The following is a 15501-nucleotide window of genomic DNA, read 5'->3' on the forward strand; positions in this document are numbered from 1 at the left end:
TAGATCTATTTCTCCCTGAATTAATTGTTCGAAACTTAATTACCCATAAACCATGGTTTCCACTGGTTTATTATTAACCAAATAATTTCATCCAGCTAAACCAAAAAAAAAAAATCAAACCCAATAAATTTGTAACTTATATTAATTTTGTAACTTATAGGAACAATCCCGCACTTTGAAACCCAATAAATTTATAACTTATAGGAACAATCCAGTGTTTTGAAACTCAAATAAATTTGGTTAAATTATTTGGTTAATAATAAACTGGTTCAAACCATGGTTTATGGTTAAATAAGTTCTGAATTATCTATTCGGGAAGAAATAAGTCTGTACCTTTTAGTTTGGAAAATTTTAGAATGAGATCATAGTTTGGTGGACATCTAGTGCTATATGATAGTTTTAGTGGGAAATATAATTTTTATCCAAATAAATCTGTTACGTTATATTTTGGTTGAAATGTCTCCAATTGAGAGTCTCTTATTAGCGCTGTCAATATGGACTTAAACCATTAAGTTATTCTTAAAACTCACACATTGGTAGTAACTACAATCATGGGCTATATTATCTCTAAGATTGGAAATGACACCTTTCCCATTTTTTGATCTGCAGGGAGATGGAGAAAAATAGCTCATTTTTCAGTAATATTACTTGTTATATAAACTTTATTTATTGAAAAGTTTTTTAAATTTTATCGTATAAATTATAACCATAGTTGGAATTTAGGAGTAAAATTATTTATACGTAGGATTCGTAAGCACATCAATATAAAAACCCAAATTTGAAGTCTGTATTAAAAAGAGTTACAGCCCATATTGAGATGAGGCCTGAATATTTGTAGTCAAAGGCCCAACTTAATTATATAATACTATCTTAGAGAACTAAGATAGTTAATTAAGCAGCATGATGTGATGAAAAGTCTGATTCCTAATTCTTTGCCATCCTTTTTTTGGCACTTTTAGTTCTTATCAAACTCAGTTACAGACAGTAAGTCTTATTGCTGCTAGTGAAACTTCAAATCAAAACATAGTCAATTATTATAGGCAAGTGGGTTTTACTAATGTTGAGTTCTTTATGGAGTCGAATGAAATTTTACTTCTGTATGAGAGAGAGGGAGGGCGATGAAAGCAAAGTTTCCACGAATAATTTAAGACTACTCTACGGGGACAAACCAAATCAAGAGTACTACACTAGTACTTTTCTTTGAGTCAAGCTAAGTAATAAAGAAATAAAAAAATGTATATTTATATATTCAACATTCACGTTCCACGTTTCATGCTTCTACTGGTAGGCAGTCCAAATCGATGGGTGGAAATTGGCAACGTACAAAAAACGTTCGATACATCCGATTCCTTTTAAAGATATATTTTTTGGAAACGTTATCCGATATCTGTGCAGTTGTATTTTGACTGATAGACATCTATGCATGTAACATGTTCCCCCTATATTCAAGTTAAACAGGCGCAAAAAAAAAAAAAAAAATTAAAATAGGCTCCGAGAATATTCACATTCAAACTCGAAAAGCGCGATACTTGGATATACATGTTTTTATTAATTCGTAAATAAGCATTTCATTTTTATTTTGTTTTTTGCTAAGAATAAATAAACATTCATCTTCACAGCTGGTGGTCATGCAGTTGATCTAGCCTTTCTAGCAGATATGAAGATAAGATAAAATAACATAAAATAAAAGAAAAAAATTAATTTTATTAAATCAAGTAAGACGGCGTTAAATAATCTACGACGCCATTCTATCAAGACTTTAATCTAGTTTGATTTTCACCTAGAGTTGCTTTTGTTATCTAAACTTTGTAATCTAAGTTATTAACAGGCATTAACTGGTTTATAATCTACCCCATGAAAAAAAGTCTAGAGAGCAAGACGGACCAAAGCTTTACAAGTTCCCGACTAATATATGTGTTTGTTCCATTAATCACGCCAGCGTCAACGACAATTGGAGACTATAGGATTATTGATATTTATGTAAACTTTATATATATATATATATTAATTATTGATTTAGGTTTATATAATTATATAGAATTCTATAAATTATTATTTTATCAAATTTTGTTATATTTATATTGATTCAATTTAAAACAAATAATTTTTTTTTTTGATAATTAGAGTGCTTTAACTTTCACCGAGATGAATGAGACTAGAGATCGAAACAATCACGAACCACACGGTGACCAGAGTCACACTAAAAATATAGGTTGTATTCGGTCTCGGGAGACTGCAGAACCGTATGTAAATACCACAGTAGTCAGAATTCAAATCTAAATGGTGAAACTCACAGTCGTGAATCTTTTACCATCAAAACCAAAAGTCTCGTATTTTTTTTAATTTATTGATTTATGAAATCACGATTGTACTGATTTTGTCTTATAATAAAGTTTCAATTGCAAACAGCTCGAATACGGGAGACTAGCTAGATTGGTTTTTGGTTTATAGATTTTTGAAATATACGAATCATTCTGTTATTTATGAAATTTGGTATATGGTTCTGTCTTGGTTCGATTATTTTAGTTTTTAGTTTGGTTCAGATAATAATATTACCCTAATACAATTATTTGAAGTAGATAATGAAGTCTCCTACCCAAAAAGGAAAGGACTATAATTCATTAACAGGGGTTTACATAATGAAGTAGACATGCATATTAGAAAAATTAAGATATTGCAGAGACTATAATTTTATATTAATAGTATTTAAATAAGTCTTATTAATTTTAATTGACATTTTATTAGGGTGGATTAATACAATTAAATAAAATCATAAAACATATATCTTTATGTAATAAATTCTTTAAAAAAAATATTTATCTTTTTAGAAAACAGAATGGGGGTAGTATATACGAACATTCTTAAACAACGTCAACAAACCGGTACATAATAATAGTAAACGCTGACGCTGGAGACAAAACACATTGCATAATAAACATTTTCCAAAAAAAAATTACTTTACCTCCGAGGTCTATAAATAGCTGCCCGGATCACATCATTTTCTCCCACTGACAGAAATCTTCGAATTTGGTATATATATCTTGCTTCAACATTTCTTAGATCCATGTTCATAAGCTGAACAGGACATTAGATACCAAGCCAACATTTAGTAAATTAGCTGTCACAACATATTATATATAACATATACATGTCTGTGTGCAGTTTAAAGAGCTAGCTTCTCCACATCAAAAGGCATTAAGTGAAACTCATTATCTCTTGAGAGAGTTCTACTGCTGTAAGCAATGAAACAGTAAGTGAATTTTGCGAGAGAGGATCGGTAGTATCATAATGTTGTTTATATATATATGTGTGTGTGTTTGTTTTTGTAACGTATGAGCATGCATGCAGTTTTAATAAATTTTTAACAATGTGTTTTTATACAACTTGTTAACAGAGGAAGGAAGAGTTGTGACCAAAAGAAATCATTCGTACGAGCTGATTTCCCCCAAGATTTCTTGTTTGGAACTGCTTCATCTGCTTACCAAGTAAGTAGTACACAATTATACGTTAAACGAATGCAATATTTAGAAACAGTTGAATGGGTGCGCCTACTGTCCACAGGACCACAACAATCGACTCAATCTCCGTGTTTTTATTTTTATTTTGATATAAGTATGAAGGAGCAGTGAAAGAAGGTTCCCGAGGAGAAAGTATGTGGGATGCTTTTGCTCGCAAGTATCCAGGTATCATCGACATCCCTTTAACTGATGATTGTTGCGTCAATCTTAAACAATCTGTAACACAAAAAATATATTTCATCTAATAATATTTGAATTATTTTTCAGAAAGAAATTGCCGCTCTAACGCGGACGAGACCGTTGATTTCTATCATCGTTACAAGGTGGGTATCATTACTTTGATGTGTTTAGATCTTAGTATCATCTAATTAAAATTAATAAATAATATGTGCGTCAGGAGGATATTCAAAGAATGAAGGATATAAATATGGATGCTTTCAGATTCTCCATCTCCTGGGTCCGGATATTACCTTGTAAGCTACAAACACATTTCTACTGATCTCTTTATTTAATTCCGATAATTAATGCAAAACATGGAATATGTATATCTCTAAAATTATTTTTATGTTCTAAATCACAAGATGGCAAACTAAGCAAGGGAGTGAACAAGGAAGGAATTAGATTCTACAATGAGCTCATTGACGAACTACTAGCCAATGGTAGATATATTGTGGTTCACTATAATACAATCAGTCAAATCATAAAATCAGTTAATCCAGTTCTTAATGACATCTTAAAACATCAACAGGAATTACACCTCTAGCAACTTTGTTTCATTGGGATACACCTCAAGCTCTAGAAGAAGAATATGGCGGATTTCTAAGCGAAAATATTGTGTGAGCTAAACTCCAAATATCTCGATAACATTGCTTTAAGCTAAAGTTATTTTATGTAATTTGATATGTATGTGGATGCTTATATTATGCAGAGTGGATTTCCGAGATTTTGCTACCATATGCTTTCAAGAATTTGGAGACCGAGTGAAGCTATGGTTAACAATAAATGAACCATGGGTCTATAGCGTAGGTGGCTATGATGCAGGAAGAAAAGCTCCAGGACGTGCCTCAAAATACATGAACGATGCAGCCATAGCTGGAAAATCCGGTCACGAGGCTTATATCGTTAGTCACAATCTTCTTCTGGCTCATGCCGAAGCCGTTGAAGCCTTCAGGAGTTGCCGTAATGTATGAACCACTAATCTTGTTTTCTCTTTTTTTTTTCCTGACTGTCGAAAATGATGGACCAAACAATTAACTCACACGATCAGTATGTTATATGGAGATATGGACCAAACAATATGTTTTGTTGACAAAAAAAATCAATACGTTATATGGTGAACATATGATATGTAGTGTCGATAAGTTAGTACTTTATTTGTATGTTAACATAGCATTATAATTCATTAATGCGTTTTCGTGTTCAGTGTAAAGATGGAAACATCGGTATGGCGCATTGTCCTTTGTGGTACGAGCCATATGATTTAGCTTGTGTTGAAGATAATGAAGCAGCCGAGCGAGCTATGGAGTTTATGTTTGGATGGTACGGTCGAGTATTAATTCTTTTTCTCATTATTATAATCAAAGTTTTTAATGAATTACGTGGATTACTAATACTTTTTCTCTTGTTAATTGTCTAGGCACATGAATCCAACGGTGTACGGAGATTATCCTGAAGTGATGAAGAAAATTGTAGGAAAGAGATTACCGTCTTTTACCGAAAGCCAATCAAGAAAGTTAAAAGGATCTTTTGACTTTATTGGTATTAACTATTATAGCTCTGTTTACGCTAAAAACGTTGCTGAAGTAGATCCCGACAAACCGTTTTGGAGAGCAGATCAACATGTTGAATGGAAAAGTATGTAGTCAATTAAAGATTAGTGAAGTTATATACGATACTATTATTTCTATGTTTAATTTAAAAATTCTTGAGAATTTTCTTCTTAGGGTTTGGTTCGTTTATTATGAGTATGACTCACAAACAATTTTTTTTTTGTATTTTAAAACAGAACAAAATAAAGCGGGAAAGGCCATAGGTGCACAGGTTAGTTCTCAAATAACTTCAAATTTATATAGCTTGTACTCTTTTACATACTTATTTAATTTTGCCTTCTCAGGGTGGGGTTGAGTGGAACTTGATGTATCCACAAGGATTACGAAAAGTTCTGAACTATGCCAAGAATAAATATGGAAACCCTAAATTTATAATCACTGAAAATGGTAAAATATAAAACTCGATCCATAGGCTTCAACTTGATCCCCAATATATTTCACAGTTCTTAATATTTAAAACAACTACAAATTTATTTGAGCAGGACATTGTGATGCATACGAAAAGAAGAAGCCAAAAATCTGTGAGTTGATGGATATGAAGAGGACTGATTATCACAAGAAACATATTAGCAACCTTCACAAGGCCATATAGTAAGCTCAGTTATTTTCAAAATTTATTTTCCTTACTCAAAGTAAAGTTAGTAATCCTAGCAAGATTTATATGTGGATCTTAATTGAAAAAAATAATGAAATACTTTTGTAGTGAGGACGGAGTCCAAGTAGGTGGATATTTTGCATGGTCATTGCTGGATAATTGTGAGTGGAATTGCGGATATGAAATACGGTATGGATTGTTCTACGTGGACTATGAAAATGGGCTTGAGCGTTATCCAAAAATGTCGGCGATGTGGTTCAAGGAGTTCTTGAAGAAAAGAGACGAAGACATGGTGAAAAGATCACAAGCGAAAAGGGTTAAGGTGTCGGAGTTTTAAAGCTAAGCAAGTGTAATGGAATAACCAATAAGGCTGATATGGCCGTTTGCTTACTACGTTAATGTTAATTTTCCTTTTTAATTTTGTATAGAAGGTGAAGAGTTTTCTCCTGCCTGAAATAAAATGTTTTCAAGATTCGGAATGAAATAAGATTTCAAAAGTTTCCTAATATGTATCGATTCAAACGAAACTTACTCTATTCTAGGTCGTGATCTATATTCACCAACTCAATGAATAAAATTGGCCTTGACGCAAGCATATGAAGCTCATTACGAGGATACATGTTCACTTCCAAGTCAATCCCATGATTTCATCACGTACAATTTTCACATTGATGTGCTTTTCTTATTCTAAAGTCACGATACGAAGCAATAAAGAGAAGTCATTAATATAGTTTGAAGAACGACTAGTATATTAATATAGTTTAAAGAACGACTAGTATATGTCAGAGCACTGATAGTTAGATTTCAGATAAAATATATATGTGAATCAGAATAAGATATTGCTTGGAAAAAATAACATATGAATACTTTGACTCTTCATAACGGTCATTAGCTTTGAACCAGCTGATCTAGATCAGGATTATCAGTTTGCAATTATTGCAAACTCTCTGTAGCAAGATAAAAGGGGGTACTGATACAATGCAATAAAGAAAGCACATGGGAAGTAAAGAGAAGACAAAGGTCACATGCCATAATTCTAGTGTTTGTTCCCTCTCTGCTAAGCCTCCATGCTTCTTGTTCCCTTCTTTCTTTCTTACTTTTCTTCTTATCTTCTTCCGTTTTTTGGACTTCTATTTTTTTTTAAATAGTTACTAAGAAACCATAGACATTTGTTTCTTTCTATATACTGTAATGATCTCTTATACAACACGTATATTTATACTGAAGTTGTTTTGTAATATATGGTTTGGTGACGATTTCCAGCGTCAAATCACTAATCCAAAATTGCCTTTAGAAATATAAAATAGCTAAAAGGGTAAACATGATTTAATTCTTGTTGGTCGTTAATAATAACAAAGCCAAACCTAAAACTTAGCAACAGAAAGGGACCCATATTAATGCCCCTAGGAATTAGGATGATAACATAACTTAATATATCGACAGAGCCAGATTCCTAGTCTAGTATCATTATGATGGATAAGACATTGTCGTCGGCTTTAAATGGGCCATGAACCCATATGCGAGACTCTCATGTGAGCCATCAAATTTTGGGACACCCTTTGTCTTTTTTTCTTTTACCTTTTCCTCCTTCATGCTGTTAAATTGTTAATGAATTCACATCTCTGCGTTGACCTTTTTAAATCTTCAAGTCAAAGGGCTTAATCGTCTTTTCCAAGAACAAGGGTAGAACTGGGAGAACAAATTAGTACAACAGTCGATGATGATGATGATGATGTGAGTGGCCGCCACTAAGTTTGGCCAATCGGCGTCTGTTAATGTCTTTGGTTTCCATATGATTGGCTTATTCTGAATGAGACCAAAAGACCAAAGCTTATATCTGTTTGGTCCATTCTATATAAAATTGGTTTATAACACTTATTACCTTTGCCTACTTAACAAGGCACCTTGTGGGGATCGTATTGGCCACCAATTATTCAGTTGTTACTCAATCCCTATATCAAGTATCATACAAAACGTGATTCTAATCTTCTTATCCACATAGACATTTAAGTGTGTAGTATATAATCATTCTTGGTATAGGTAGTTTACACAATACTTTGATGCTGTCCTGCTTAATTTGAGTTTAACTCCTAAAGTTTTCTTTTGTAACTACTGTTAAACTATTTTGTAGTTTTTGTTTCTGTTTAATCTTCATGAGGTAATCGTGTGTTAAACTGAATTGATCTTAATTATCTCATTAGGATGGATCTATACTTTTTTTCTTTTTTGTCAGAATTTATATCGATATTATTCCCATTAAAATAAAACATTTTTAACCATTATGTGTTAATGTGTAACGCATAGATCTGATCACTGAACAACTTACCATAATGTCCACATTATATCCTGAATAAATTAATAGAATGATAGAATAAACTAATAAAATGACACTACTACTTAAGTGTTTTTCTAAATTCATGATCTTCTCATCAATGTTATCTATAATATACAAAGCAAGTGAGAGCGATTCTACGATGGTGATAAGAGAAGAGAATGCTCAGTTTTTCTCACATGAGAATGGTCCCATCGTGTTTGCACATCTTTATTAAGAGTCTACCGAAACTTGGACCATCAACGTCTCGTCATAATGATATCATTATTTTTTCCGATCAAATTGAAACTTTGGATTTTGGGTTTAGTGGAAAGCCTTATCATATTTGTTTATTTCGTTGCAGTAATCATTTTCTAGTTACCCCAGCGATCGTGTTTACTTGTTTTTCAAGTTCTAAGTACCTTTGCACCTTTTTGTAGCTTTTACATTTACATCTACTTTTAATTTAGTTGTTTTCAGTCGTCACATCCAAGAAACTCCAAATTAAGCATGTGTTTTTGTTATCTCCAAAAACTCTGCGAATTTAAATGTACCACGTCGCACATTCCCACAAATCCACTGGACAAAGTAAACACGTAAGTATAAGTTTTTCATACGCAAAGAAACATCTCAAGTCCTCCATTCTCAGCTATGATTGCAATATTTGAACCCAATAGTGCTATTATTATTCGCAATTGAATTAAGAAGAATACAAAGCAATTACATACCAATATTTGAAATTATTTGCATCATCATTGTGTTTTTATTGTAATGTAAGGGGAAATCATGGTTACTCCATCATGTATATTTCACACGAACAAGTTTTACATATTTTTAGTCTACGTATTAACGATGGGCATGGATCAAATATCCAGATTTATGTACTATTCATGATTTGACATGTTTCGTCTAAACAATCAATTATTTGATTCGATTTGAATTTATTCGGATATTTTATATTAGATATCCTGTTTAATTTGTACCAATAAAATAAAAATTAAAAGAAATAAAAATAAAAATACAAAAGATTAGTAATTTATTTTAAAAATAAAAAAAGTATTTACTATTAAAATTGTAATAGCTAAAAATAAATTTAATAAATAAAATATTGTAAAACTTACATAAAATATGATAATTGTATAATTTATATAGATATATATTTTCAATATATATATATATATATGTGTGCATATAACATATAATCCATACGAGTATCTGGATTTTTCAGTTCAAATAAAAACAAATAAATAATCTAATAATTTTTTATGAATATTTTGCTTAGTCATTTACCAATACAAAGACATAGAAAAACTCAAGGTGTGTATGGATTTAATTTCTATTATTCAATAAAATAATCAACATCAAAGTCTTTATCAAACAGTGGCGCAATTAATATCTAATTGAGTTAATTTACTACTATATGAAGCTGTTTTTTTTTGAGAAAAATGAAGAAGCTGTTCTAGCCTAGAGGTCTAATAGAAAATGTCTTTGAGGTCATTACTGATCATTCAAAAGATTGCTACGTGAAACCCTCGATATCTTTCGAGCTACACTTATATGATATTGGTATATCAGTTATACCATGGCAGTAAATATAATTTAGAAAATTGAATATGTCGTCAAACATGGACATTATGAAACCACCACCCTTTCTTTATGATTTTCTTGGCCAAATTACTTTGAAATAGAAGACGGATCTTATAATAAGAAAGTCTATAGTTCGGACAGAATAAATTAAAATCAGAAGTCTTAATAGAGGTTTAACCATGGAAATGATGTCTTAATGGTGGTTCAACTTATGAACAAAAAAAGTCTTAATGGTGGTTCAACTCCTGGTTGTCATCGATATGTCCCATCGTAAATGCCTCAGCGCATCAGGCCAAGAGAAAATAATAATAATCCTAACTACACTTAATTCAAAGTTTGAGACTAAACCAATTAATTATTTGCAAACAAATAATTCCTAACTATAAGTTGATGTACGCATCCTCATCAATAACTTTATCCCTGTTGTATAATCTTAGATTTATTTTTTCTACCCTAAAACTTGATTTACCATGCATCTTCATCAACAACTTTATCCCTATTGTAGTTGATTATCCTAAAATACGTATTTATATAAATAAATCTAATCGGCATGCATATATAGATTTATTTTTATTTTATTTTGATCAAAAAAATAAATCTATATATGCATGCCGATTAGATGACTAAATGGCCGCTTGTGAAATTTAAATCATTTACAAAATTACACCTAATACTGTCACCAACCCAAGAACAAGAATTATAGTATTAATTGCGGATTATAGGAGTTGTTAAGCTAACTAAAATGGTTACAAATGACTGTTGAGTATAGAAATGAAAGAATTGGTATGATTAAGATAGCTTCGTCCTTATTGCTAAATAATTATGGTCTCGAGTCATCAGTTCTCTATAGTTAATTGATGAAAACCTCTGGAATTTTCTGTATCCGGTATACTATTATGTTGTTGAGACAGCGACATTGTACTAGCTTCGCTAGTGATCATAGGAGTCCTAGTTAGATGAATTTTTGTTTGTGGGAATACAAAAATCTTACTAAATTCTTGTAAAATGAAGTTTAATTCCCATATATACGATTCGGCTATTGCAATTATTACTAAGTCCTCTTTTATTTAGGCTGCTTAATGCAATGCATCTATGATCATAAGAATTCACAACTATTCAAAAAAAAAGTTGATTGATTGCGTCGATCAATATTTTTCATGATAAAACCGACAATTTGGATTGGTATCATTTTTTGGTGCATAGGTATACGTATGTGTGCACGCGTATGTATAACATGTCCGCGTACATATAAAATTGACTAGCTAAGCAGATTGTATGGAGCTAATGGGCATTAATTATTCAACTAAATTGCATATTTTATCGCATGTTATTTTCGTTTTTTTTTGCTTAAATTTAGGTTTTCGTATATTTTGTTGCACGTAAATAATACAAATACAATACCATAATGTTGCAGATTACCAATTTAAACCTGAATACGATAACGGTAGAATGGGAACATGAGGGCAGATCTGATAACACAGTAGCACAGGAAATCGTGATTAAACAACTAATATAATCATTTAGTGTGCTTTATAATCTTACGGTAAGATTCGCATTTTGTTGTAAGTTGAGGAAAAGGGGGTGTTGTACCGTTGTGCAACGTGATGACATTCTAAAACTCCAACAATTATAAGGTTCCCAAGAATTCCAACGAATATTAAAGAACGTAATATTCCTTGAACACAATTTTTTTCATCAACTTCGAATAAGTTCATTCGGATATGGATGAAGAAACATGGACTTATAGTCGTCTACCTCTCTCTGATCACAACGTAGTTAATACTAAACCAAAACAAAATTGTTGATCCTGTAAGGCTATAATTAAGGGTTCTATTATTAAATTTAATTATTTACTAGATTTTGACCCGTGCTTTTGAAGCGCGGGTTTTTTTCGGTTAGTAAAAATGTTTAATTGATTTTGATATGCGTTATTAAGTTAAAAGTTGTATTATATCTAAGAAGTGAATGTTTTTTGTTTACGATTATATAATTGATCAATTTGTTTCTTTAAAATTTTGTATGTATATTCTATATTACAACATCATCTTTATATTTTGTGTGCATTTTATAAGAGTTATATATGTTGAGTAGGAACATATAATTTACACAACATATTATGGTCTAATTTAATGGTATAGATTTGTAGAGGTTTTAATAGTTTTTAGTCATGTTTTTGTAACCAACTCGAATCCGTGGTTGAACTGGTAAATCCTCGGACACATAGATAATTCAGTTCAAATATAGTTAAAATTCAATATTTAATAACCATATAAAACCCGGTAAAAACATAAAAACATGTCATTAACTCGAGATCCAACCGGATTACCCCATAAAAACCCTTATAAATCGGATGACATTTTAAAAATATATTGAACTTTGAAATACTTTTAAAAATTACATAAATTTGTTTTGTGCTTTTTAAAAAAAAAATTGATAATGTTTTACAATATAACTTTAAAAAAATGAAGAAAATGGTTGTGGAAAAAAAAACTAAACTTTACTGTTATAATTCAATATTTTTATTGATAATATATTATAAAGTTGTCTATTTTTTTATATTAGATTTGGAAGTTTTTTTTATAATAAGTGTTATTTACTTATTTATATTATCAATAAAAATAATCTATTATAATTTTGTCTATTTTGTTTTACTATAGATAAACTATATTTTTGTGTTGGTATATTATTATCTAGTTTATATTAATAATGTACATATATGTATAATTGTATATATAGTTTTAATATATTATATATTATATTTTCCCCTTTTTATTTTATTGAAAATAAATTATTTTGGTTTAAAAGAATGTAATTTATATTGATGAAAATTAAATTGGTTAATCAATATATTTCGTCTATCTTGTATCAAATAAAATATTTTGTCCTTTTTAGTGGAACAACCTATAAAAATCAGTTATACTCACATTTGGATCAACTGAACAAACAATTATTTTTCCAGAAAACTCTATGTAAGACATGTCTTTCTAATCTAGATTTTCTGCAGAAACATATTATATCTTATAGATAAATTATAAAGTTAAATAACTAAAAATGAAACAGAAGATACGTTTGTTTTGCATGCATCCAAGTATTAGGGTATTATGTGATTGAATTGTTAAAAATATATTGTGTTTTATTTTAAAAGCACAGGTGGAAAGATATAACATTGAAAATAAAACATTTGAATCGTTAGATATAATTAATGTGGGTTAACAAAGATTTCATATTAATTTGAAATGATATGCTAAATTTATTTACGTAAATTTGGTTGATTATATTCCTTTGGAGAAAATGTAGTATATTTGATTGATTGTATTGTTAAATTAATTTATTATAGGACCAACAAATTAATAAATAGTAGTAGAGAGGTGTAACAATCTTGTATAAGTAGATTTTTTAAGAATGTTTCCCTTTTAATAGTATAGATACACGAGACGTTTGTACTCCTATATCTTAAAACTCGACTAATGTAAATTAACAGATAGATAAATTAGTTTTTTTTTTAATTATCTAAACGTCCTTCAGTTATGTCGTCGCAGATCAAACAATCAGGAAATATATTGTTTACGTAGAGGTATAGGCAAAATCAACTATTTGAGCATCTGAATTTAGCAACCAATATTAAACTAGCAGGTAAGCAAATTAGCTTCATTTTGGAAATATTAAGTATAGCTGTAATGAACAAACGCGAATCAAACTATAATAAAACAAATAACTTAATAAGAACAAAACATGTTGAGACAAATATTCATTTATAGTTTGAATATTATTATATGAATGAATAATTTTACAATTTTTAAATACATATTTATATCATCCTGAAAACCCTTAGGCCGTCTAAATTACACATTGTTTCTTTATTAACTATACGTATTTTATATTCTACGAAAGTAATATATTTTTGTTTTTGTAAAGTTTTAACTATTTTGCTTGTATATATATTATATATTGATATGCAAATGTTTATATTTTTACAAGAAAATACAAATGTTATATACTACATAAAAGTAACCAAATACTAAAATTAATTATTTCATAGCTCTCCATGACTCCATCCACTAAACCAGTCTGATTAGCTCATTATTAACTGTTTCATTATTGTTATGGAAAATACTCTTTAATGGGAAAATAATTAAATAATCTACATTAGCTCATTATTAACCTGGTCAACGTCCCAAAGTGTGGCTCGTACTGGCGTGTATATATACTTAACTAATTCAAGTGGAAGTGAAAAATACTTAAATAAATGGATAATCAGAGACTGAGGACAGACAGATCTAGGCAGGCCAGACGATAATACATACCCAATATTTTCGTTTTCAATAGCCAAACCAGAATAATAAAGTCCACACGAAATATATAATAGTACTATTTGTATCTCTGAACTTCTCAAACTTCTACATCAAATGATGTTCACAAGTTGCTAACCAATAGTTTTCTTAACAACTATTGACTCGTTTAGTCGTTTTCCTCTTCTTAATACTTTCACATTTTAAGCCTTAAGGGTGTAAAGAATAACTGAGGTTAAGCAACCACATCTAGTCGTTCTGTATATTCAGAGTATATAATATACTCGTGTGGTAATTATTAATTAAGCATCACTTGTTGTTTCTCAAATTCGACGAGTAAATACTCGGTGCTCGTACCATTTATATGATATGTAACTTCCAGTATTTTTAGTAGTCTGCAAATGGTATCGTTATATTCGAATATTATAAGAATTCGCATCAATCTCTATGTTCTGGTTAGTGAGAATATTAGACTGAAAAGTTGATACTTTAATCTTCCTCCATCTCGACCACACTCGTCTCGATACATGCCAGTGGTGCAGACGTACACGTGGCAACTGACAAGACGTTCTATTATATCCGACGTGGAGAGAATACGTCAAGTGGTTCCAGCTGGCATCCACTTGGATAAAACTGGATATAACTTGCTAAGTAATTAACAAAACAAAATTCCAAAAACAAAAACAAAATGAGTTTTAAGAAAAATCACCTTAATAACATGTGATTGTGAAATAGTAGTTGGCTTATCTTATTTTTGTCATAAGCTTTATTATATATTTTTTGTTTTTATTTTCATGTCACATTTTCAATCTTCATTCTTAAGTTAAGTTCTTTTTTTTTGAGCAAAAATTCTTAAGTTAAGTTCTCTAATTCACTTGTAGATACTAGATAATAAAATGCTCACTAAACTTGGATCATTTTATATTATTAGCAATCATTTTTGCTAGGGCATATTCGAGGAGCTAAAAGAAATATTTTTTGATTAGAAAAATATAAATAAATACTTTGAATAATAATTGTTTAGGTATAGGCTTATTAGGAGAAGTGTATTCACAGGCTGTCGTGTGTGAACTTTATTAATGTTTGTTGTTCTTCGAAATTCGAATGATGCAAGGAAACAGCTGGCCGTATCACAACAAGACACTGTCATCGTTGTTGGTGTACGCAAAGGGATATATATCTATCATTTTTGCGTTTCTATTTGAAATTATCATTCGTGAAATTTGTTAAAAAAATATTAAGAAATAAGTCTTTTTCAGAATCTTTTCATTATTCATCAGAATGAAAGCTGTTTTTAGGGTTCCCTTTTTCTCTGAGCTATATCATAAATCATATCAAGAAAATTAATAAAATTTCGAACTTTTTACAGTAT

The 15501-nt window shown here is 30.2% G+C and overlaps 1 protein-coding gene across 2 annotated transcripts; it reads left to right on the top strand.

The window, feature by feature from the left end:
* Window positions 1-124: 124 nt before the first annotated feature.
* Window positions 125-13577, top strand: LOC103866805 (beta-glucosidase 27). Of its 2 annotated transcripts, XM_033292434.1 has the most exons (15): window positions 125-3030; window positions 3163-3250; window positions 3395-3485; window positions 3614-3683; window positions 3786-3841; window positions 3916-3991; window positions 4100-4177; window positions 4267-4354; window positions 4447-4702; window positions 4942-5057; window positions 5155-5372; window positions 5524-5558; window positions 5632-5734; window positions 5830-5938; window positions 6051-13577. In XM_033292434.1, the coding sequence occupies exons 2-15, from the start codon at window positions 3243-3245 to the stop codon at window positions 6277-6279; spliced, it is 1533 nt and encodes a 510-aa protein (XP_033148325.1). In that variant the 5' UTR covers window positions 125-3030; window positions 3163-3242; the 3' UTR covers window positions 6280-13577. The 2 variants fall into 2 exon arrangements, with proteins under 2 accessions (XP_033148325.1, XP_033148324.1); XM_033292433.1 differs by having other exon boundaries at window positions 125-3250.
* The last annotated feature ends 1924 nt before the right edge of the window (window positions 13578-15501 follow it).

The sequence above is a fragment of the Brassica rapa genome, chromosome A05 (genome assembly GCF_000309985.2).
Source record: "Brassica rapa cultivar Chiifu-401-42 chromosome A05, CAAS_Brap_v3.01, whole genome shotgun sequence".
Taxonomy (NCBI): Eukaryota; Viridiplantae; Streptophyta; class Magnoliopsida; order Brassicales; family Brassicaceae; genus Brassica; species Brassica rapa.